Genomic DNA, 23,246 nt, shown 5'->3' on the forward strand with positions numbered 1-23,246 from the left:
CAACATCCGAAAAAGATAGTCACTACAAGAAGAAGATGTACATATTAATTCATTTTATTGAACGCTCATTTTATTTATTTAAACAAGTTACAATATAAATGTACTTTTTAAAAGCGTTCTCCTTTGTATTTGTATGTGTTTTCTCCTTTGTATTGTTATTGTTTGTATATCAACAATATTACATCGCTGATACAATACAACATATACATTATAATTATAAGAACATGGCAACACTGCCAAACGTCAATATTTTGTTTTGTGATTTGTGAGCTTCACTTGTGGCTATCTTCATTCTTCACCTTGTCCGAATGTCCCTAGGTATAGGTATTGTGAAAATAGATAAAATTAAATTTACTGAAATGGAAGTAAAACAAGAAGTTAATGAATACACATGTAAAGGAGAAATAGATAATGAGGGAGGTGCTCTTTTTGATACCCTTAAAGTTGAGATTAACGAGGGGCTCAAGAGGGAAAGTACAAAGGATACATTTGATGATTTAATTATAAAAGGGAACCCTATAAAGATAGAAAAAGAAACATATGAAGATAAACTCATATTATTTGAAGAAGAAGAAACAAGTGAAAAAAGTAAGAAATTAAAAAAGTCAAAAGTTATAAAAGGGGGGGGGGGAGTATTTTTGAAGTGTATAAAAGCTTTTAATTCCTACCTGAGCGCTTTCCACTTATAAAGCCATATTCGGAGCTATGGTCAAATATAAAGTATCCTGCCTACTAGGAGACATCATGTGGTAAGCAGCAAATTGCTCATTCTATTTTTCTGTTCAGAAAATATATCTGCTGCTTCAACTCCAGTAAAAATGTCGGGTTTTGACACCCCTACTATAACCAAATTTTTTAATGCGCTTTTTGTGACATCCAGTGTACAGTCATTAGTGTTTTTTTTTTCATTATTTAAAAAAGAAAAGAAAAAATAGAACCAGCAATTTTCTGCTTACTGCATGATCTCTCAAAGGATAAGTAGTTTATATTTGACCATAGCTGCAAAAATGCCTTTGTAAACCGAAAGCACTCAGCAAGGAATTAAAATCTTTTACACACTTCAAAAATGCTTACACTTTTCCAACTTTTGATTTGTCATAAGTCTGTACAAAAATATATCACTCTTTTCATTAATTAAAAAAGTGCTTCTCTTCATAAAATATATGTCTATGTATATATATATATATATATATATATATATATATATATATATATATATATATATATATATATATATATATATATATAACTAAGGTACACTCGAAGAGTGGTGGGTTTTTCGGTCAAAGTGGAGAAATAAAAGACAAAGACGATGGCTACTTCATCTATTTATTGAAGACGTTTCGCTTTCTGCTCAGAAAGCATCATCAGTTCATCTAAAAAGAACAGTATGAAACCAAACATCCATAGAGAAGTTATAACCAAAGTGTGTTACCTTACAAAGACATGTAGCAGTCAGTGATGTTAAAAATATGAAAAAGCTTACAAAGCTGGACATTCAGAGTTAACGTTGTATATAACAATTAATTGAAACTAGGTAAAGTTTGCAATTTGACAAAATTAGCACAGCAAAAGAACATGTGATAAAAATACATGTATATATATAAAAAAAAAATTTTATAAAAACTTAGTAAAAAACATTAAGGTTTTTTACTAAGTTTTTATAAAAATTTTTTTTTATATATATACATGTATTTTTATCACATGTTCTTTTGCTGTGCTAATTTTGTCAAATTGCAAACTTTACCTAGTTTCAATTAATTGTTATATACAACGTTAACTCTGAATGTCCAGCTTTGTAAGCTTTTTCATATTTTTAACATCACTGACTGCTACATGTCTTTGTAAGGTAACACACTTTGGTTATAACTTCTCTATGGATGTTTGGTTTCATATTGTTCTTTTTAGATGAACTGATGATGCTTTCTGAGCAGAAAGCGAAACGTCTTCAATAAATAGATGAAGTAGCCATCGTCTTTGTCTTTTATTTCTCCACTTTGACCGAAAAACCCACCACTCTTCGAGTGTACCTTAGTTTATATTGGATTGACGGTCGTACTCCTTTTCTCGATATATATATATATATATATATATATATATATATATATATATATATATATATGCATTTTTACGTCAGTTTTACTTAATTTTGACAACCAACAAATTATAATATGAACGATAAATATTTGGCCACCTGTCAGATGCAATTATCTGGGCTATCATTATCATATTGAATGGGATGTTGGACTCTCATTGTATTAGGTACAAGCATTGATTGAAATATTGGATATATATATTTCAATCAATGGTACATGACTTGTTGCCTGCAAAATTCTATTATCCCTATTTCTAATATTTACTCAGTTATTCACTGATCTTTCGTTTTGTGAAATCCCTTTGCCTCTCAGTATTCAATCCACTTATTTATAATACACTCAGGTGCACAAAATTTGATCCATGACATATTTCTCATTTATGCGAGTCTTAAAAATTAAGACTTGTTATGTAGCATATACAAATTTAGAAAAACCCTTGTATAAGTACAATTATTAATTTCTATACTTATTTTTAAATTGTTTGTGACATTTCTTATAACATAACATAACAATATCTTTGATTTTAGAAAATAATATTCATTCCGTGAACATAAAATTATTTAAAAAAAAACAGTGTCACAAACGAAAATATTATTTACTTATTCCTAACCGTTGATCTAGTGTAGTTGCCGTTTTGACTGAACCACTGAATGACTATTTGAACAGCATAACAACTTAACCTAGCAACTGGAAGGCATAATATTGACTACGACCATATTGCACTAAAGCTACTGCTCTTTCAGCATCCGTTGGTGCTAATGTCATCTTAATTGAAAATATTGAACTCACAACGTTTTAATTTCAAATTGATCCAGTTGTTAAAATCAGTATAACAAATTAATTTCTTGCCATGTATTGAACTTAATTTTTGACAAAAAAATAAATTACTATTGTTTATAGTCTTGTTAAGAGTCTATTATGGTAAAGGAATTGTTAAGTCAAGAAAATATGTTGAAGAGATTTGTTGTATCGGCTCCCTTTGAATATAAGGATGACATGTATAAACCAGAGTTTTGGCCTAATGGTGTTGGCATAAAAAGGTTCCAGATGCATCGTCATAAGGATTTTCTAGATAACCGAGGTGGAAATTTTTCATAGGAGAAAATAGAGAGCACAAGACACATCAACACAAGGAAATTGAAATATAAAACACAGTCACACGAGCAAAGAATATAAGTATCATCCACCAGAACCTCCAATCCATAGGAAATTGTATTGATGAAATAGAAGAACTTCTAACAAACAACAGTGACTGTAAAATATTGTGCACAACAGAACATTGGAAAACTAAAGAAGAATTAAGTGAATATGGAATTAACAATTTTGTGCTGACAGCTAGTCATTGTAGAAATAATGTGAGCGAACATGGAGGAACAGCTATATATCTTAGTAAAGACATCGTTGGCCAGGAAAGAAAGGATATACAAGAGTTATCAGTAGATAGGGTAATAGAGTGTGCTGTATGCGAAGCTAATATAGGTAATAACAAACTCATTATAGCATCAGTTTACAGACCATCAGGTAGCGATCTGGCAGTTTTTTTAAACAAATTTGATATTATACTGGGAAGAACTATGATAGAAAACACAATTATAATTATAGGGGGAGATTTCAATATCGATCTTAAGAATAACACATTAGATAAAGTAAAATTTTGTATGTTAATTAACTCATATAATATTTGTCATGTAATTGAAGACTACACTAGAGTAACTGCCACATCTAAAACTTGTATAGATAACATACTAACAAATATGCAATCATATGTATCAGTAGAAGTCTTGCACGCTGGAATCTCTGATCATTCTGCCCAAAAATTAACTTTTCAGGTAGAGGAAGCAGAAACGAATACTCTTGAAATGAAAAGACATTTTAGTACAAATAATATTGAAACCTTTATAAGTAAATTACATAATCATGACTGGCTTAATTTAAGTTACAAATGTGTAAATGATCAATGGAATACTTTGTTAAATCAGTTTCTGTATATATTCAATCAGTGCTTTCCTTTTAAAAAGTTAGATTCTAGGCAACGTAAAAAAGGCCTTAATAAAAGAGATGATCCAGAGATAATAGAATGTAAGACTCGTTTAGACATCTTGTTTACAATGAGCAGAGTTAACCATAAATTCTATGATTCCTATAGACAGGTAAAAAAAGAATATAATAAGAAACTAATAACAAAACGATCAAAGCTATATGAAAACAGGATGTCTGAAGCTGCCAACAAAAATAAATGCATGTGGCAAATTGTTAGTGAAATTAATGGTCAATTAAAAAGTGTAAATTCAATAAAAGTAGAGGGTAGTCCTCAAGAGATTGCTGATAAATACATGATCCACCTAAATACTACTTTAAATAACACTTTATCTCAATTACAATACACTGAATATAAAGACAACATTGCAAGTAACAAATTCAGTGTTTGTCGCACCTGTGACAGAAACTGAAATTATGGATATAACTAAAAATTTAAAAAACAAAATGAGTTGTGGAAATGATGAAATACCCACTAAAATCCTTAAACTTTGTATAAAGGAGATAGTGAATCCTCTCACTACAATCATAAATAATTCACTAAAATCTGGTGTATTTCCTGAATGCCTGAAAACTGCCATAGTAACACCTGTTTACAAAAAGGGTGATCCTAAATTAATTAATAACTATAGACCAATTAGCCTACTATGTTCCTTTTCAAAAATCTTAGAAATGACTATGTATAGGCGGATAACAGAATTTTTAACAAAATGTCATATTATTAGTGCAAATCAGCATGGTTATCAACAGGGAAAATCAACTCAGACTGCGATTTTTCAATTTGTCTGGGATATTTTAAAATGTACTGAGATTGGTCATATGGCTTTGGGTCTCTTTTTGGACCTATCAAAGGCATATGACTGTTTAGTGCATGACCTATTATTTGATAAATTGGAGAAATATGGTATACGTGGACCAGCATTGAACTGGTTTAAGTCCTACTTGGCAAATAGGAGACATTTAGTAAAAATACATAAAAACACTGAAATAGGCATCTCATCTGAAAGCACTATCAATATTGGAGTACCACAAGGAAGTGTGATTGGTCCTTTACTGTTTGTGATCTATATCAATGATCTTCATGGTCTAGTGGCTAATACTACTTCCAGCATAACAAATTATGCAGATGATACAAACATTTTAGTCAGTGGTAAAGACATGTCTGTTCTAAGCGTTAATGCTAGTTTAGAGTTCCAGAAAGCTAAAGACTGGTTTTCTATGAATAGGTTGGTTTTAAATCAAAATAAAACACATCTTCTTTTGTTTAAGACAAATTATGCACATTCAGATATGCCAAACAGTATTATTGTAAATAATGACACTTTAAATATTAGCAGCAGTACCAAATTTTTAGGATTATATATTGACAGTTTTTTATGTTGGGATAAACATGTTGACCAGTTATGTATGTCTTTGAGTAAAGTGATTTACAGCTTTAGAGTTCTAAAAAAATACATGAATAGTAACTCATTAAAAACAGTGTATCATGCTAATTTTGAAGCAAAATTTAGATATCATCATCATCATCATCAGTGGTGCTACAGCTCTAGTTGAGCCTTGACCTTCCCCAGTCTATTTCGCCAGTCGTTTCTGTTCATCGCCAACCGTTGCCAATTTGCCGCGCCGATTTTCCTTGCGTCCTCGTCCACACCGTCCCTCCATCTCAGTCGTGGTCTGCCTCTACTCCTATTTCCCACTGGGACCGATAATAGAGTTCGTCTGGGTGGGTAATTTTCATTTGCTCTTGACACATGTCCAGCCCATCTAAGCCTACCTATTTTTATGAAGGATATTACATCTCTACCATTTACTATTTTTTTATACTTCTCGTACAATTCGAAATTATATCGCCTTCTCCAAATACCATTCTCACAGAATGCGCCCATTATTCTTCTTAGTATCTTCCTTTCGAAGACGAGCAGAAGATTTGCGTCTGTTTTGGAGATGGTCCATGTTTCTGACCCATATGTCAGCACTGGTAGGATGAGTGTTCTATATATTATTAGTTTGGTTTTCTGGCTTAAATTTCTGTTTTTTACCTGCTTGCTTAGTCCAAAATAACATTTGTTTGCTAGCAGTACCCTCCGTTTTACTTCTTCAGATGTGTCATTATCGTTTGTTATGAGAGAACCCAAATATGTAAACTTATTTACTACCTCAAAATTATATTGGTCTATACTGAAGTTTTCTTCGGCGTTTCTAGCTCTATCTCTGTTATTTGGAATAGATACTAACATTTTGGTTTTTTTCTCGTTTATTTTAAGGCCCATATTTTGTGCGGCTGTCAAGAAGGTGGAAGTCATCTCTTTAAGTCCTCGTGTAGTATGTGCGATCAAATCCAGATCGTCAGCGTAAGCCATAATCTGCGTTGATTTATTAAAGATTGTTCCCCTATTGTGTAACTCGGCATCTCTTATAGTCTTTTCTAACGCTATATTAAAGAGAAGGCACGCCAGCGCATCTCCCTGCCGTAACCCTGCATATGTTTCAAACGCTTGTGACATATCGCCTTGTATTTGCACTCTGCAGATCACTTTACTCATAGTTGTTTTTACGAGCCTTATTAATTTAGATATGGTCTAATAAATTTTGGCCACAGTAGGGACATAAATAATGTATTTCTGGTTCAGAAAAAAATAATCAGAGTTATGTTTGACTTAAAAAGTAGGGAATCATGTAGAGGGCATTTTAGGAGTAATAATATTTTAACAGTTTACGCTGTATTTATTCAAGAATGCTTACCGTTTCTATATAAGAATAAAATACTCTTTAGGAACTTTGAGCCCAATAGTATAGTAAATACCAGGTTATATAATTATAAAATTCCAATACACAGGTTAAGTATAACAGAAAAAAACGCTCTTTATTGCTGCATCAAATTGTTTAATAAACTGCCTGAACCTATTAAAAGGGAGGAAAGATTAAGTTTGTATAAACATCAAATATTTAAATTACTGGTAGCTCTTGAGCCATATTCTGTGGAGGACTATTTGTATATGTAACGGTTAGGAATAAGTAAATAATATTTTCGTTTGTGACACTGTTTTTTTTAAATAATTTTATACCATATTTCTCCAATTTATCAAATAATAGGTCATGCACTAAACAGTCATATGCCTTTGATAGGTCCAAAAAGAGACCCAAAGCCATATGACCAATCTCAGTACATTTCAAAATATCCCAGACAAATTGAAAAATCGCAGTCTGAGTTGATTTTCCCTGTTGATAACCATGCTGATTTGCACTAATAATATGACATTTTGTTAAAAATTCTGTTATCCGCCTATACATAGTCATTTCTAAGATTTTTGAAAAGGAACATAGTAGGCTAATTGGTCTATAGTTATTAATTAATTTAGGATCACCCTTTTTGTAAACAGGTGTTACTATGGCAGTTTTCAGGCATTCAGGAAATACACCAGATTTTAGTGAATTATTTATGATTGTAGTGAGAGGATTCACTATCTCCTTTATACAAAGTTTAAGGATTTTAGTGGGTATTTTATCATTTACACAACTCATTTTGTTTTTTAAATTTTTAGTTATATCCATAATTTCAGTTTCTGTCACAGGTGCGACAAACACTGAATTTATGTTACTTGCAATGTTGTCTTTATATTCAGTGTATTGTAATTGAGATAAAGTGTTATTTAAAGTAGTATTTAAGTGGATCATGTATTTATCAGCAATCTCTTGAGGACTACCCTCTACTTTTATTGAATTTACACTTTTTAATTGACCATTAATTTCACTAACAATTTGCCACATGCATTTATTTTTGTTGGCAGCTTCAGACATCCTGTTTTCATATAGCTTTGATCGTTTTGTTATTAGTTTCTTATTATATTCTTTTTTTACCTGTCTATAGGAATCATAGAATTTATGGTTAACTCTGCTCATTGTAAACAAGATGTCTAAACGAGTCTTACATTCTATTATCTCTGGATCATCTCTTTTATTAAGGCCTTTTTTACGTTGCCTAGAATCTAACTTTTTAAAAGGAAAGCACTGATTGAATATATACAGAAACTGATTTAAGAAAGTATTCCATTGATCATTTACACATTTGTAACTTAAATTAAGCCAGTCATGATTATGTAATTTACTTATAAAGGTTTCAATATTATTTGTACTAAAATGTCTTTTCATTTCAAGAGTATTCGTTTCTGCTTCCTCTACCTGAAAAGTAAATTTTTGGGCAGAATGATCAGAGATTCCAGCGTGCAAGACTTCTACTGACACATATGATTGCATATTTGTTAGTATGTTATCTATACAAGTTTTAGATGTGGCAGTTACTCTAGTGTAGTCTTCAATTACATGACAAATATTATATGAGTTAATTAACATACAAAATTTTACTTTATCTAATGTGTTATTCTTAAGATCGATATTGAAATCTCCCCCTATAATTATAATTGTGTTTTCTATCATAGTTCTTCCCAGTATAATATCAAATTTGTTTAAAAAAACTGCCAGATCGCTACCTGATGGTCTGTAAACTGATGCTATAATGAGTTTGTTATTACCTATATTAGCTTCGCATACAGCACACTCTATTACCCTATCTACTGATAACTCTTGTATATCCTTTCTTTCCTGGCCAACGATGTCTTTACTAAGATATATAGCTGTTCCTCCATGTTCGCTCACATTATTTCTACAATGACTAGCTGTCAGCACAAAATTGTTAATTCCATATTCACTTAATTCTTCTTTAGTTTTCCAATGTTCTGTTGTGCACAATATTTTACAGTCACTGTTGTTTGTTAGAAGTTCTTCTATTTCATCAATACAATTTCCTATGGATTGGAGGTTCTGGTGGATGATACTTATATTCTTTGCTCGTGTGACTGTGTTTTGTATTTCAATTTCCTTGTGTTGATGTGTCTTGTGTTCTCTATTTTCTCCTATGAAAAATTTCCACCTCGGTTATCTAGAAAATCCTTATGACGATGCATCTGGAACCTTTTTATGCCAACACCATTAGGCCAAAACTCTGGTTTATACATGTCATCCTTATATTCAAAGGGAGCCGATACAACAAATCTCTTCAACATATTTTCTTGACTTGGCAATTCCTTTACCATAATAGACTCTTAACAAGACTATAAACAATAGTAATTTATTTTTTTGTCAAAAATTAAGTTCAATACATGGCAAGAAATTAATTTGTTATCATACTGATTTTAAAAACTGGATCAATTTGAAATTAAAACGTTGTGAGTTCAAAATTTTCAATTAAGATGACATTAGCACCAACGGATGCTGAAAGAGCAGTAGCTTTAGTGCAATATGGTCGTAGTCAATATTATGCCTTCCAGTTGCTAGGTTAAGTTGTTATGCTGTTCAAATAGTCATTCAGTGGTTCAGTCAAAACGGCAACTACACTAGAAAGTCTTAATTAGGCCATAGGAGAGCAACATTCTCACACAATGATCGATTTTTGGTTTGTTCGTGTTTAAGGTAGACTTTACATTATGCAATTTTCATGCTATACAAGACATATTATGAAACTGCCCATGTACATGCAATATCCGTGCTAGACGAAAATTTATAACACATTCTATTATTTTTCATGCTATTTTGATGAAATTTATCGTAAAAATTTATGTTACCAATATAACAAAATCTATAGTTTAGAATAAAACTTAACCATATTGTGTAAGTGTAAATGTATGGTAAATGTTAATTATTGGATGTAATCATTTGTGATTTATATTTTAATATATTTAATGCTGGACTAAAATTTCTAAGTGAAATATCTAAAGTTAATATTTCGATATATTTCTTCTATTGGCAACAGTGAGTAGAGTCTCAAAATTGCATGAAAATAACTCTGATGTAAACAGATCAGGCTAGGCAAGATATATGCCATGCAAGACGAACTTGCGTATCATGAGACTTGCTTGGCCTAGATGTAAAGCTGCTTTAAAAAATAGACATATATATCTTCAATTAAGCTGGCGAATCGCCTGAACGAAGTCCGAAATATGGATGTAAGTAGGTAGACAGTTCGTCGACGACTTCATGAAGCGAAATTATTATCCAAAAGATCAGCTATATATCCACAGCTACCTGAGGAACACCGCAGAGCTTGACTTGCTTTTGCAAGGGAACACGAAAATTGGAATTACACAGATTAGAGTAATGTTTTGTTCTTGGATGAGTCCAGGTTCTGCTTGAGATCACCAGATGATCGCTAAAGAATCTGGATAAGACAAAAAGAACGAGTCGCCCAATGCAATATTGCTGACAGAATAACTTATCGAGGAGGCTCAATTATGGTTTGGGCTGGTATAAGTTCCAATGCCCGCATTGACTTAGTTCTGATGGATGGAGGTTTTGACAGAGGCAAGGTATATAACCATACCTTACCATTTTAGATGAGCATGTGGTAACTTTTACGCTATTAATAGACCTAATGTTATTTATATCGACAATACTACTCCCCGCAGTTATAGAGGCGCAAACAGACTCAGGTCATTGCCTAGTGATCTGAACATTGAGGACTAGAATTTCAAACACCAGTAAAGAAAATAAAATGGCTAGAAAAAAATGGAATGTACAAAAGCTGGGAGATATGACAATTGCAGAACAGTACTCAGAAAACATCACCAACAGGCTAAGGAATCAAAATGTAAATGAAGAAGGCCAGACAGATATAGACTCCTACTGGACCAGAATAAAGGAAGACATTGAAGCAACAGCGAAAGATGAAATAGGAACAGAAATTTGTGCCAGTAAAAATCATTGGTTTGACGATGAATACAAGAATGCAACAAAAAAAAAATGATGCCTACAGAAAGATGCTTACCCGACGAACTAGAAGAACTCTAGAACCAGACAAAGAGAAGAGAAAAAAAGAGGATACACAAAAGAAAATAACGAAATTACCTAAATACGGAACTTAAATGTATAGAAAACCTTAACAGAGAGAAATAATTCATATCAGAAAGTTAACATCAACAGAAAAGAATTCAAGGCAACCACAAGACAATGCAGAAGTCAGAATGGCGATCTATTAACAACGAGGAAAGATGTATTGAGTAGATAGGTGGGATACTTTAACCAGGCACTTAATATGGAGGAAGAAGAAAACCTGGAAGATAAAAGAGATGGGGTAAGGGGTGCAGACGAGAAGGAAGAGGAACCACCAACGATTCTTGAAGTTAAAGATGCAGTTAAAAAACTAGCCAGAAACAAATCACCCGGAATAGATAATCTCCCAACTGAACTATATAAAGAAGGTGGCCATGATACCATTATGGCATTATAGCAGCTTATAAAAGAAATATGGACACAGAAATCCCTCCCCAATGATTAGAATATTGGAGTACTTTGCACCATACACAAAAAAGGAGATATCTTTGAATGCTCTAACCACAGAGGAATTACGCTTCTAAATACAGCATATAAAATGTTTTCGACAGTACTATGTCACCGTATGACACAATATGCAGAACGGATAGTAGGAAAATACCAGGCTGGTTTCAGAGGTGGTAAATCTACAATTCATCAGATTGCAACCCTAAAACAAATTTTGGAAAAAACACTGGAATATGGCATTGATACTCATCACATATTTATAGACTACAAAGCAGCATACGACTCTGTGAATAGAAGAGAAATGTTCAAAGCAATGAAAGAGCTAGGAATACCAAATCGGTTGGAAAATTTAACAAAACTAACTCTTGAAAAAGTTGAATGTAGAGTACGAATTTAGAGGGAACTGTCTGAACCTTTTAAAACAAATAATGGGTTGCGCCAGGGAGACCCTCTCTCCTGTATACTGTTCAATCTGGCTCTGGAAAAAGTAATACGTATGTCACAAATCACAACCACTGGTTCAATATATAATAAATCAGTACAAAGCCTGGCCTATACTGATGATATCAATGTTGTTGGAAGAACGGAAAACACTGTACGAGAAGCGTATGTAGCATTAAAAGAATCAGCTACAAAAATGGGTTTAATAATAAACACCAAAAAAACGAAGTATATGAAAATAAGCACGCAACAACAAATCCTACGACCACTGGTTATAGAAAATGAAGTCATCGAAGCAGTGAACGAATTTGTATACCTGGGAGCACTCCTTAACACTAAAAATAATACTACTGCAGAGATAAACCGCAAAATATGAACGGCCATCAGATGCTATTTTTTGATCAATCTCCTTAAATCCACAGTTATATCGCGAAATACAAAAATAAAACTCTACAAAACAATAATATCCTAACATATGGTTCAGAGACCTGGACTCTAACAAAAAATAATGGAAACATGTTAGGATGTTTCGAAAGAAAAGTACTAAGGCGAATCTATGGAGCAGTGAATGACAATGGAATGTGGAGAAAACGATACAACTTCGAACTTTATAGTATATGCCAGGAAACTGATATCGTAAAACATATTAATATAGGACGTCTGAGGTGGATAGGATATGTAATGCGGATGGAACAAAATGATCCAGCTAGAAAAACGCTCCTTGATAGACCCATTGGTCAGAGAAGAAGAAACAAGGTTCCTTGATAACATCGATGAGGACATGAGAAATATGGGAATACGTGCGTGGAGGAGAAAGGCGATGGATAGGGACGACTGGAGAGAAATTCTTGAGGAGGCTAGGACCCACGCAGGTAAAACCAGAATGATGATGATACTACTCCCCACAGGTATATGTAGGTAACGAAATTTTGTCTGCTTATTATTGAATTGTTAATATTTTTTATATTAACACTACACATTTAAGTTCTTTAAAATTTAACAAATCTTAATTTTTTCTTTAAACATTATGTTTTACGATTTTAAAACTTTTCAACATTTGGTAAATATAATATAGAATTTATTCATCATGTACATTTTTATTATTATCTATATAATTTTATTTAATTTTTAATAATTTTTGATAATTTTTTTATAATTTTTTATAATTTTATTAATTTCTAGTTAATTTAATATATATTTATCTAATTTTACTAAATTTTATTTAATTTTAATTAATTTTTCCTAATTTTATTTTACTTAATTGGATCTAATTTTATTTAATTGTATTAAATTTTATTTAATTGCATTTAATTTTATTTAATTTTTTTAAATTGTGTATAATTTTGATATTTGTTAAATTTTTTTATCATTTACATTTTCATTTTGAGCCTTTAATTTTTTATTTTATTTAATCTTTTATAGTTTTATATAACTTTTTATAATTTTTTGTCATTTTAAACTTTTAAGTTTATATTATTTTTATTTAATTTAATTTAAATTTACTTAATTTTGCTTAATTTTATTTAGTTTATTTAATTTCATTGAACTTTATTTAATTTTATTTAATTCTATTTAATTTTGTTTAATTTTTATTTAATTTTATGTAATTTTTTATATAAATTTAGTTAATTTTATTTAATTTTAATTAATTTGATCTAATTTTAGTTAATTGTATTTAATTTTATTTATTCTCTTTGTATTTTATATAATTCAATTTAAGTATAATATATTAATATATTTATTAAATATAACATAGAATCGTTTCATGATTTTCATTTTCATCCTTTAATTTTTTATAATTTTATTTAGTTTTTGGTAACCGCATTGGTATGTTACATGTATTTGTTCCGCATACATTCGTTTTTAGCGTTATTATGTACTATCTGAAAAAAACCTGAAACAGGTCGATTTTTATTCTTAAATTGACAGTATACAGTATGAAAATATTATCCCCTTCCAACACCCCCTTTGAATTATAAGCACCCCCTCGAAAATTTTAAATAACAAAGGGGGTCGTGTGGCACCTTGTTAGAAAGGGATTTTAGTCCTCTGTTCAGCAATATAAAGTTTTTTGAGATTGTGCAATAATAACTGAGAAAATTGATTTTTACAATTAAATTAAATGTTCAACTTGAGCACCATTATTCACTTCTTGACAATAACCGACGCGGTTTTGGAATTCTCGTACAACATTTTGTATGACCTCGGGGGTTATTTTGTTAGTTTCTTCCGTTATCCTAACTTTTAAATCAGCAGTATTGCCTGGTCTATTAAAATATACTTTAGAAATAATCAGGTATTTTCTTATCTGTTCTGCTAAACATTAGGGAAAAAACTTTGAAAATAATAAAATATTAGTCAAAAAGCCAAATAAACAATTGATATGAATCTAGTAGGCTGCTGTCATTTAGGTATTTAAAGTTACTAAAAGACGTCAGTATAATCGTATTAAATTTAATTATGGCTCATTTGTCCGAGACTAAAAGAATAGAAATTTTAATTATAATTGGTTTTGGTAATAAAACAAGAACTCAAAAGGAGGTTTGTGAAATGTTTAATAATAAATACCCTGGTCAACAAGTTTCGCAGTCTACAGTTAGAAAAATTGAAAAAAGTTTCGTTATACTGGACATGTAAAAAATATTGAAAAACCAGGTAGAAATGTTAAATTTACTGATGAAAAAAAGTTAGATGTACTTCTAGAGATTGAGGAAAATCCGCATAAGACAACTGGAAAACTGGCCGCCGTCAATGATGTAAGTAAATAATTTATTTTGAGAGTTTTGCATAAAGAAAAATACCACCCTTACAAAGTTCAGTTGGTTCAGGAGTTAAATGAAGATGATCCCGATAGAAGGCAAGAATTCTGTGAAATGATGATGGGCAGAATGAACGCAGATTTGCAGTTCATAAACAAAATAATTTTTTCTGATGAAGCGGCGGAACGGTTAACAAACTCAGAGAAAATCCTCACTGGGTGTGTGAGACTCACGCAATATCCTAAAAAAATTAACATTTAGGCTGGTATCATTAACAATAAAATTATTGGTCTTTATTTTTTTGAGGGCACAGTTGATGGTGAGGTTTATCTAGATTTTTTGATTAACTTTTTAGTGCCTACATTACGAAGAATTTTTCCTGATGTCAATCATCCAAATGAGATCGATCTATTTAATACCAACAAGACTCTTCTCGATTACTTTGTGCGAAAATTCCAAAATCGCCTCGGCTATTGTCAAGAAGTGAATAATGGTTATTTTGAACATTTAATTTAATTGAAAAATACATTCTAAATATTATGTGACATTATTATCTTCATTCAACCTAAAGTTTTGTGATAGAGACATTATCAAAATTTTACATCTTAAAAATCAATTTTCTCAGTTATGATTGCACCAAACTTAAAAAACTTTATATTTCTGAACAGAGTAGACTAAAATCCCTTTCTAATAAGATGTCACACGACCCCCTTTGTTATTTAAAATTTTCGAAGGGGTGCTTATAATTCAAAGGGGGTGCTGGAAGGGGATAATATTTTCATACTGTAAATTGTCAATTTAAGAATAAAAATCGACCTGTTTCAAGTTTTTTTCAGATAGTACATAATAATGCCAAAAATGAATTTATTCCATACATATGGACCGCATGGTATACTAAATTGCTCATTAGTAACGTTAAGCTCGATAATTTCTACATTTGAGTTGGTCTAGTTTTTTGTGTAACGGCAAAAGTATTCCGATGTTCAATTCCAGCGGACGTTGTTTATTTTTCCTTATGGTCAGTTTAGGTTCGAACATTGGTTTAGTAGTTAGTCCTCGCCTTCTATTATCTCAAATTGACGAAAATTAAATCCGCACAAACCGTGCACACTTTGTAACCGTTTCAAAAGTTTCAGAAAATTCATTATAATTTCGAGTAAATTTTTTTTTAATAACATTGCTCACGCCATCTATCCGCCGAGGTTATCCGCTTTTAATTACCTCAAAGATCCTACTGTAATTCCTAACATATCCGATAGATGAGAGCGTTCGTTAACTCGTCACTCGTTTCGATTCCCGAGCGAAAGTCGCTGGCATCCATCTTTATCTCCTAGAACGTCGAACAGTTAAGACGTTATTTTATTTAAGTGTCTCTTAAAGAGGTAAGCCGAAAAAATCCTTTTCTTTTATATATTTTCAGATAAATATTTATTGTTAGACCCTTATGGGGGAGCCTTGAATATTGCTAAAATATGTTTATTTGGCTCGAGGTTATATATGTATGGATTTGTGACATCATCATCATCATAAGTGACTCGACAATCCGTTGTGGATCTTGGCCTGCTCACAAAGAAGTCGCCACTCCTGTCGATTCCTGGCAACTTCCCTCCATCTTCTAAGCCCTAGAATCTGTAGGTCTTCTTCCACATCATCAATCCATCTCATTCGTGGTCGTCCTCTGCTTCTTGTGCCCGCTGGTTTTGAAAATGTTAATTTGTGACATGGTTTTCTGAAACTCAACCCTGTATCTCTTTATGATGTATGGTGCTAGTATTAAATGGACTCATACTCATGGTTTCATTCAGCCAACTACTTAGAGAGTAAAAAGAAATAAATTGTATCCTTTTCTTTATAACCACCAGCCGTAGGATAAATCAGGTTGTACTGATTTCTATATTTTTCTTTATTGAACAAGCGAAGAATATTTACGAACAAAATAAACAGTGAAGTGCTTTATTACTGATATTTTAATTATAATAGGTATTCTAGATAATAAATAACTGTATTTTTATGTGAACAAATTTCGAAATTTTCCGATAAAGTATAATTTTATTTTCATAAACTGCTAATTCATAATCTAATGCCATGATATAAAATGTTTGTTTTCTTACGATACGATTTTAATTTTAGTTTTGTATAAACACTCTCAAATCAAAGGGATGGTGCCCAATTACATTTTAATTTTACATTGCCCAAGTGCATTTGGATTTCAGAAATAATACACAGCTTCTATATAGTTGAAAGAACCACCCCCACTCTCTCCGATTTTGGCGACCTGGCCTTGAATATTTGTATACCCAATGGTTATGCATGAAGGTTACAACTTTTGGGAACGCACTGACTAATGCCTGCATTATTAAAATTAATATATATATATATATATATATATATATATATATATATATATATATATATATATATATATAAAGTAGTCCAAAATTTTTTGACTAGTTTGGAAAAAATATGTAAATACTTTTTTCTTTTTGGGTGTGGTAGTCAATAAAAAATAGAGCTTTGCTAAGGCGTACTATTTATTCTGAATCCAAGCTTTCGGTGGTTTTTTGCCACCTTTATCAAGGTCTACAAAGAAAATTACTATGTTGTAACAATTTGAATGATGCAATAAAAAAGCTAAAAAAAAAATCGGTTGCCTGTAAAGTCGGTTTTACGGGCGAAGATTTTACGTGACAACGTCTTTTTCTCGGTAGAATATTTATTGATATGAATATTATTAAATTGCACAATAGGAACAAGGAATTGAATGAAAATAAGAATTGCACAAATTTTAACTATAGAAATATATTTTGTTTACTAAAACATTGTACATGTAAACTTAAACTTAACTAATTTCTATTTGAGTGATTTTGTTGAGGATAGGACGATGATTCAAGCACGCACCGATTCAACGCGCCTAATTCTCTAGTGCTGCGCGCGCAGCGGACCGATCATGTTTGAGTGGGAGAGAGACGCAAGGCATTCGCCGGTCCGGCGGGCCTCTCTCTCGTTCGGTGACTCACCGTAACAGACGTGAGTGGGCGTTACACTTTTTCATGAATGACTCCGAGCCACAACCTAATTTAAGACGTTGTCACGTCAAAACTTACCCGAATGTAAGATTCGTGGCATAAACAACAACGTTAAATAACTTGATATGTACTGCAATTACAACTACCTTAAAAATGTTACTGTATAAAAGACACTTAGACAATTAATACATACTTTAAAAATTTTAAAAAACAAAATGAAAGACGACATGTTAAAACAGTAGTCGTTGCACACTTGATTTCAGTCACATTTCACGAGCAGAAAGAGAGAAAGTGGGAGGACAATTATTGTTTAAATAGTTTGAAGAAAATACAAAAAACAACTTTCAAACTAATGTCTAACAAAATACGATCATAAAATTTTTTAATTAATTTATTTTTTTATTTAAGTACATGATAGTGGTTTAATACATAGTCACGATTTTAGGTTTTCCCTATGAAGATATACAAACTGATGCAAGCCAGTTATTCAAGAACCATCTTGGAATTGACGGTGATTTGGGCCAATGTTTAACTACCTCTACGAATGTGAAAGCTGAGAAAAACTATTTTACTACTGAAATTTGCTCCAAACAATTTTCAGCAATGAATCATTTAAAAACAGATACAAGTGTTCATATTGGAGACCAAGTTTGCACGTGTACAACATGTATCAAAAAGTTTTCAGAAAGTTCTGATTTAAAATCAAGTGTAAACACTCACTGTTCTAATGAGTTTAATAAAGAGAGTGTTTTAACACTACCTACTGAAAAAAATACTTTTCCATGCGAAATTTGCTCTGAATTATTTTCTCGAAGATCTCTTTTGAAAGAACATATGCGAATACATACTGGCGATAAACATTTTGATTGTGAAATTTGCTCCAAGAGTTTTTCAAGAAGATACATTTTAACAAATCATATGAGAACACACACTGGAGATAAACCTTTTGCATGTGCAATTTGTCCCAAAAAGTATTCACAACGTTCCCATTTAAATCAACATGTCAGAATACATACTGGCTATAAACCTTTTGCATGTGAAATTTGCTCTAAACGTTTCTTACATAGATCCAGTTTAACACAACATATGAGAGTACACACTGGCGATAAACCTTTTGAATGTGAAATTTGCTCCAAAAATTTTTCACAAACTTCCACTTTAACAGAACATATGAGAGTACACACTGGCGATAAACCTTTTGAATGTGAAATTTGCTTTAAGAGTTTTTCAAATAGATCTAACTTAAGACAACATATAGGAATACATACTGAAGATAAGCTTTTTGTGTGTGAAATTTGTTCCAAGAGTTTTTCACAAAGATCAGGTTTAAGAAAACATATGAGAGTACACACTGGAAATAAATCTTTTGCATGTGAAATTTGTTCCAAAACGTTTTCAAGAACATCCAACTTAAAAGCACATATGATAATACACACTGGAGATCAATCCTTCACATGTGCAATTTGTGCCAAAAAGTTTTCACAAAATTTCAATTTAAAACAGCATATGAGAATACATACTGGCGATAAACCTTTTGCGTGTGAAATTTGTTTGAAAAGTTTTATACAAAGATCTACTTTAACACAACATATGAGAATACACTCTGGTGATAAACCTTTTGAATGTGAAATTTGCTCCAAGAGTTTTTCACACAGATCCAGTTTACCAAAACATATGGGAGTACACACTGGAGAAAAACCTTTTGCATGCGAAATTTGCTCCAAGAGATTTTCACAAAGATCCAGTTTAACAAAACATATGAGAATACACACTGGAGAAAAACCTTTTGCATGTAAAATTTGTGCCAAAAATTTTTCACAAAGATCCTGTTTAACAGAACATATGAGACTACACACTGGCGATAAACCTTTTGCATGTGAAATTTGTGCCAAAATTTTTTCACAAAAATTCAGTTTATCAGAACATATGAGAGTACACACTGGCGATAAACCTTTTGAATGTGAAATTTGTGCGAAAAAGTTTTCACAAAGGAACATTTTAAAACAACATATGAGAATACACACTGGCGATAAACCTTTTGCATGTGAAATTTGCCCCAAAAGTTTTTTACAAAGATACACTTTAACAGAACATATGAGAGTACATACTGGCGATAAACCTTTTGTATGTGATATTTGTGCCAAAAGTTTTTCACAAAGATCCAGTTTAACAGAACATATGAGACTACACACTGGCGATAAACCTTTTACATGTGAAATTTGTGCCAAAAAGTTTTCACGAAATTCCCATTTAAAAAAACATGGAAATACACACTTATGATAAACCTTTTTACATGTAACATTTACTCAACGAAGTTCTTAGAAAGGTCGAGTTTAACAAAACATCAGAATCACACTGGGGATAAACCTTTTGCATGTGAAATTTTCTGCAAATTCTTTTTACATCGATCCCCTTTAAAAGGTCATATAAGCATATACCATGGTTATAATACTATTGCATGAGAAATTCTGTCATTTACGTATATAAACATGCTAGAAAACAGTATTGTAATATGGTTATTAGTAAAATCTGGACTATAGTCGAATGGACTATAGTCGAACAATTTTCAATTAAAGGTGACTAATCTACAAATTGAACTAAACGCTAATGGCAACCATGTTAAATGTCAGCAGTAAATTATTAGGGGTCATTTTTATTGTGTATGCTTCGCACATGTAAACAAGTAAAATAGTAAGATAGTCCCATAAAATTTGCCCCCGTAACAATATAAATTGGTGCGATTCACGAGTGTATAGTTAGACAACTTCATCGAATAGTTTGAAACATCGGTAAACTTATCAATATTTCGCTCGTCTATACATATTCACGTTCTTAGAAAGAATGGAATGAGAGAAATATGATATTTTAGTTTATTCGTTCCAATTTCTATATGTGCATAGGCGTAGAATGTTCTATTTCTTGGGAATATATTTATTAAATAGACTTTATATTTAACTTTAAAATAGTTTTGAGGTAACTAAAGTAAATTTGAGGTAAGTTTATTCTTTATATAGTATTAACCCATTAAGGGCCGCTCAATATACAAAGAGAAATTTGACAATTAATTTATTAGATTGCATTAAAAACACATAAATTAAGACTAATTTGCAACCAAAAAGATTTTTTTTCTCATTTTCAAGGACAATGAAATAGTCAAGGACATTACAATTTTTAATAAAGGAACCTATTGTACATTAAATGTAAAATAACATTTTAAGGTGAAAATTTTCGAAAAATTCGGGGTGTATATACATTCTACACCTTTTACATAAATCAATACTTGCACTATCGTCTCTTTTTGTAATGTGGCCAATATTGTCCAATCTAGTTTCATCTGGTAAAGCAAATTTAGATTAACGTCCATGTACTAAGTTTGACAGTGATGTAGCGGTTTCTTCACTATTATAAATATAAATCTATGTCGGCTCATGCTTTCTCTTATAATGTGCACTTCTTTATCCTCATCCTTTGACCAATGCATATCAACTTGAAGCAGAGTGTGAACCAGATAATATACATATGCTAATAATTTTTTTTTAAATCTATGTTCTTCATTTCAAAATCGTGACGGTTATTGTGCGATGCATAAATAATTGTAAAATATAGAATGCTCTTAATTACTTTTTTGTCAAAAAAGAGTGAAAAAACTTCAATATATGACTTGCCATCATGGTTGGCTTTTATATTGTGTAAATATCATTCAGACTGATGTTGAATTACTACTGAGCACGAAGGAGTATCTGTTGTTAACCAACTTTAGACAAATTTGGATTCACTATTTTTGCCTGGTTTTTTTCTTTGGTCGTTTTATCTGTGGTTCAGAGAAATATCAGAGAGTCGTCAGAATTCCCAATCACTTCTATTTTATATGTACCTGTAATATCCGATTTTATTCATTCTTCACAAATAATATCATCAATGTCTTCTACATCAGAAATTTCATCTAATTCCGGCGGCAAATAAACCACATTAAGTGAGTCAGCATTTTCACAATACTTAGCTTACTTCATTTTAATTTATATGAACTTTATAACATATTTTTATATTTATATAAACAAATAAACACAAGGAAACTTTCAAATCAAGTTAAAAAAAACATATAACGTTTACAGCACACAGCAATTCTATAAATAGAGAGAAGTGTAATGACGAGATCGTATGTTAAAATTTCAGATTGTTTAGTATAATGAAAAACTAAGTATTTTTTTTTAAGTTTTCTGTTTTTTGAAGTACTCTATTAGGTACTCTATACTAACAATAAAATTTTATTTTGTCAGACAACTATAAGATATCTATTAAAAGACACATGATAATTTAATAATTATATCGTCCTTAGATTTAATTTTTACGTAATTACTTATGTTTTTAAATAAGTAATTTAATTTTTTTTTGGTACGCCTCTGCAAAATTAATAAGTGGAATATGATTTCATTGAAAAGTTATCGTTAAGGGCTTCGTTATGTACGATGTTGCCAATTACTCACCTTCAATTAAAAATTGTTTTAGTTTAGCGAAACTTGTCTTTTTTATTTATTGTACTAATCAACAAGCGAGTCTTCTCTAGAGGCCTTTTATACCATTTGTAAATCAAATCAATAAATAAACAAACTTTAATACTTAGAACCTTATTGATTTCTTTAAGCATGTATAATTGAAGACCCCTGTGCAAAAACCGGCTACGTGCAGTTCTTATAGTTTTGAGAAAAATGAAAAAAACGTTTAAGTCACGTAGTTTTATAAAATTTAATAATTTTCTATTTTCTATGGAAATCAAAGGCTTTTACATGTAGTACTTTTTGAATTTGAATTTTTGAAAATAAAGTTAAAAACATTTTTTGAAATTTCCACGTGGACGGTTTTTGCTCCCAAAATCTAGAAAAACTGAAAATTTAAGAAAATACATAGGGAAAAACTAAAATATCAAGTAAATACAAAAAATAGTAGTTCCTTTTAAAGTAAAACGTTACAAAAATTATATGATTTTTACATAAAAAAAAACAGAATTGTGGGTAAATATAGTGTATTTTAGTCATAATCATTATCTGCATGAAAAATCGTATTTAGGTCTAATGAATGTGCCTAGGTTTTTAAATAAAGAGTAACAGGTTACACAAGTAGGATTGTGAGATTCTGTAACGCTTACATTTTCTGGCATTGTGGAATCATAAATAAATATTCGGTACTTGGATCTAGTGACTTTCTCCGCAGTGAATATATTTTGGCTGTGCATTTTTAGGTTTATCACAATTAATGGTCAGGTGCTTTCCCGGTTATCTAACACATCGTGGTTACTTAGCACAGTGTTTTTGTCTTTGACCAAAAGCTTGGCATTTCTTGCATTGGGGCACGAGTCTGGATTTTCCTAAGTGCAGAATCTGAACTCTAAATATATAAGACATTTCGAATATTTTATCGATATTTTCATCATGTCTAAATAATAACATGAACATATTAAGTGGTTGTTTAGGTGTAACTTCGATCAACTTCTAGCCGTGTCTCCTCATTTCTTGGACAATATGATTAGGGTTTATAGAATGATGTACTCTATTAACCATTAC

At 31.2% G+C, this 23,246-nt stretch overlaps 1 protein-coding gene across 1 annotated transcript in view; it reads left to right on the forward strand.

Moving 5' to 3' along the window:
- The first annotated feature begins 290 nt into the window (after positions 1-290).
- Positions 291-23,246, forward strand: part of LOC140450536 (uncharacterized) — a 59,910-nt gene continuing 36,954 nt past the window's right edge. Inside the window, exons 1-2 of the mRNA XM_072544192.1 lie at positions 291-588; positions 18,134-19,965. Of these exons, the coding sequence (XP_072400293.1) occupies positions 309-588; positions 18,134-19,965 (2,112 nt within the window). The 5' untranslated portion in view covers positions 291-308. The remainder of the gene's footprint in view (positions 589-18,133; positions 19,966-23,246) is intronic.

This window comes from Diabrotica undecimpunctata, chromosome 9 (genome assembly GCF_040954645.1).
Source record: "Diabrotica undecimpunctata isolate CICGRU chromosome 9, icDiaUnde3, whole genome shotgun sequence".
Classification (NCBI taxonomy): Eukaryota; Metazoa; Arthropoda; class Insecta; order Coleoptera; family Chrysomelidae; genus Diabrotica; species Diabrotica undecimpunctata.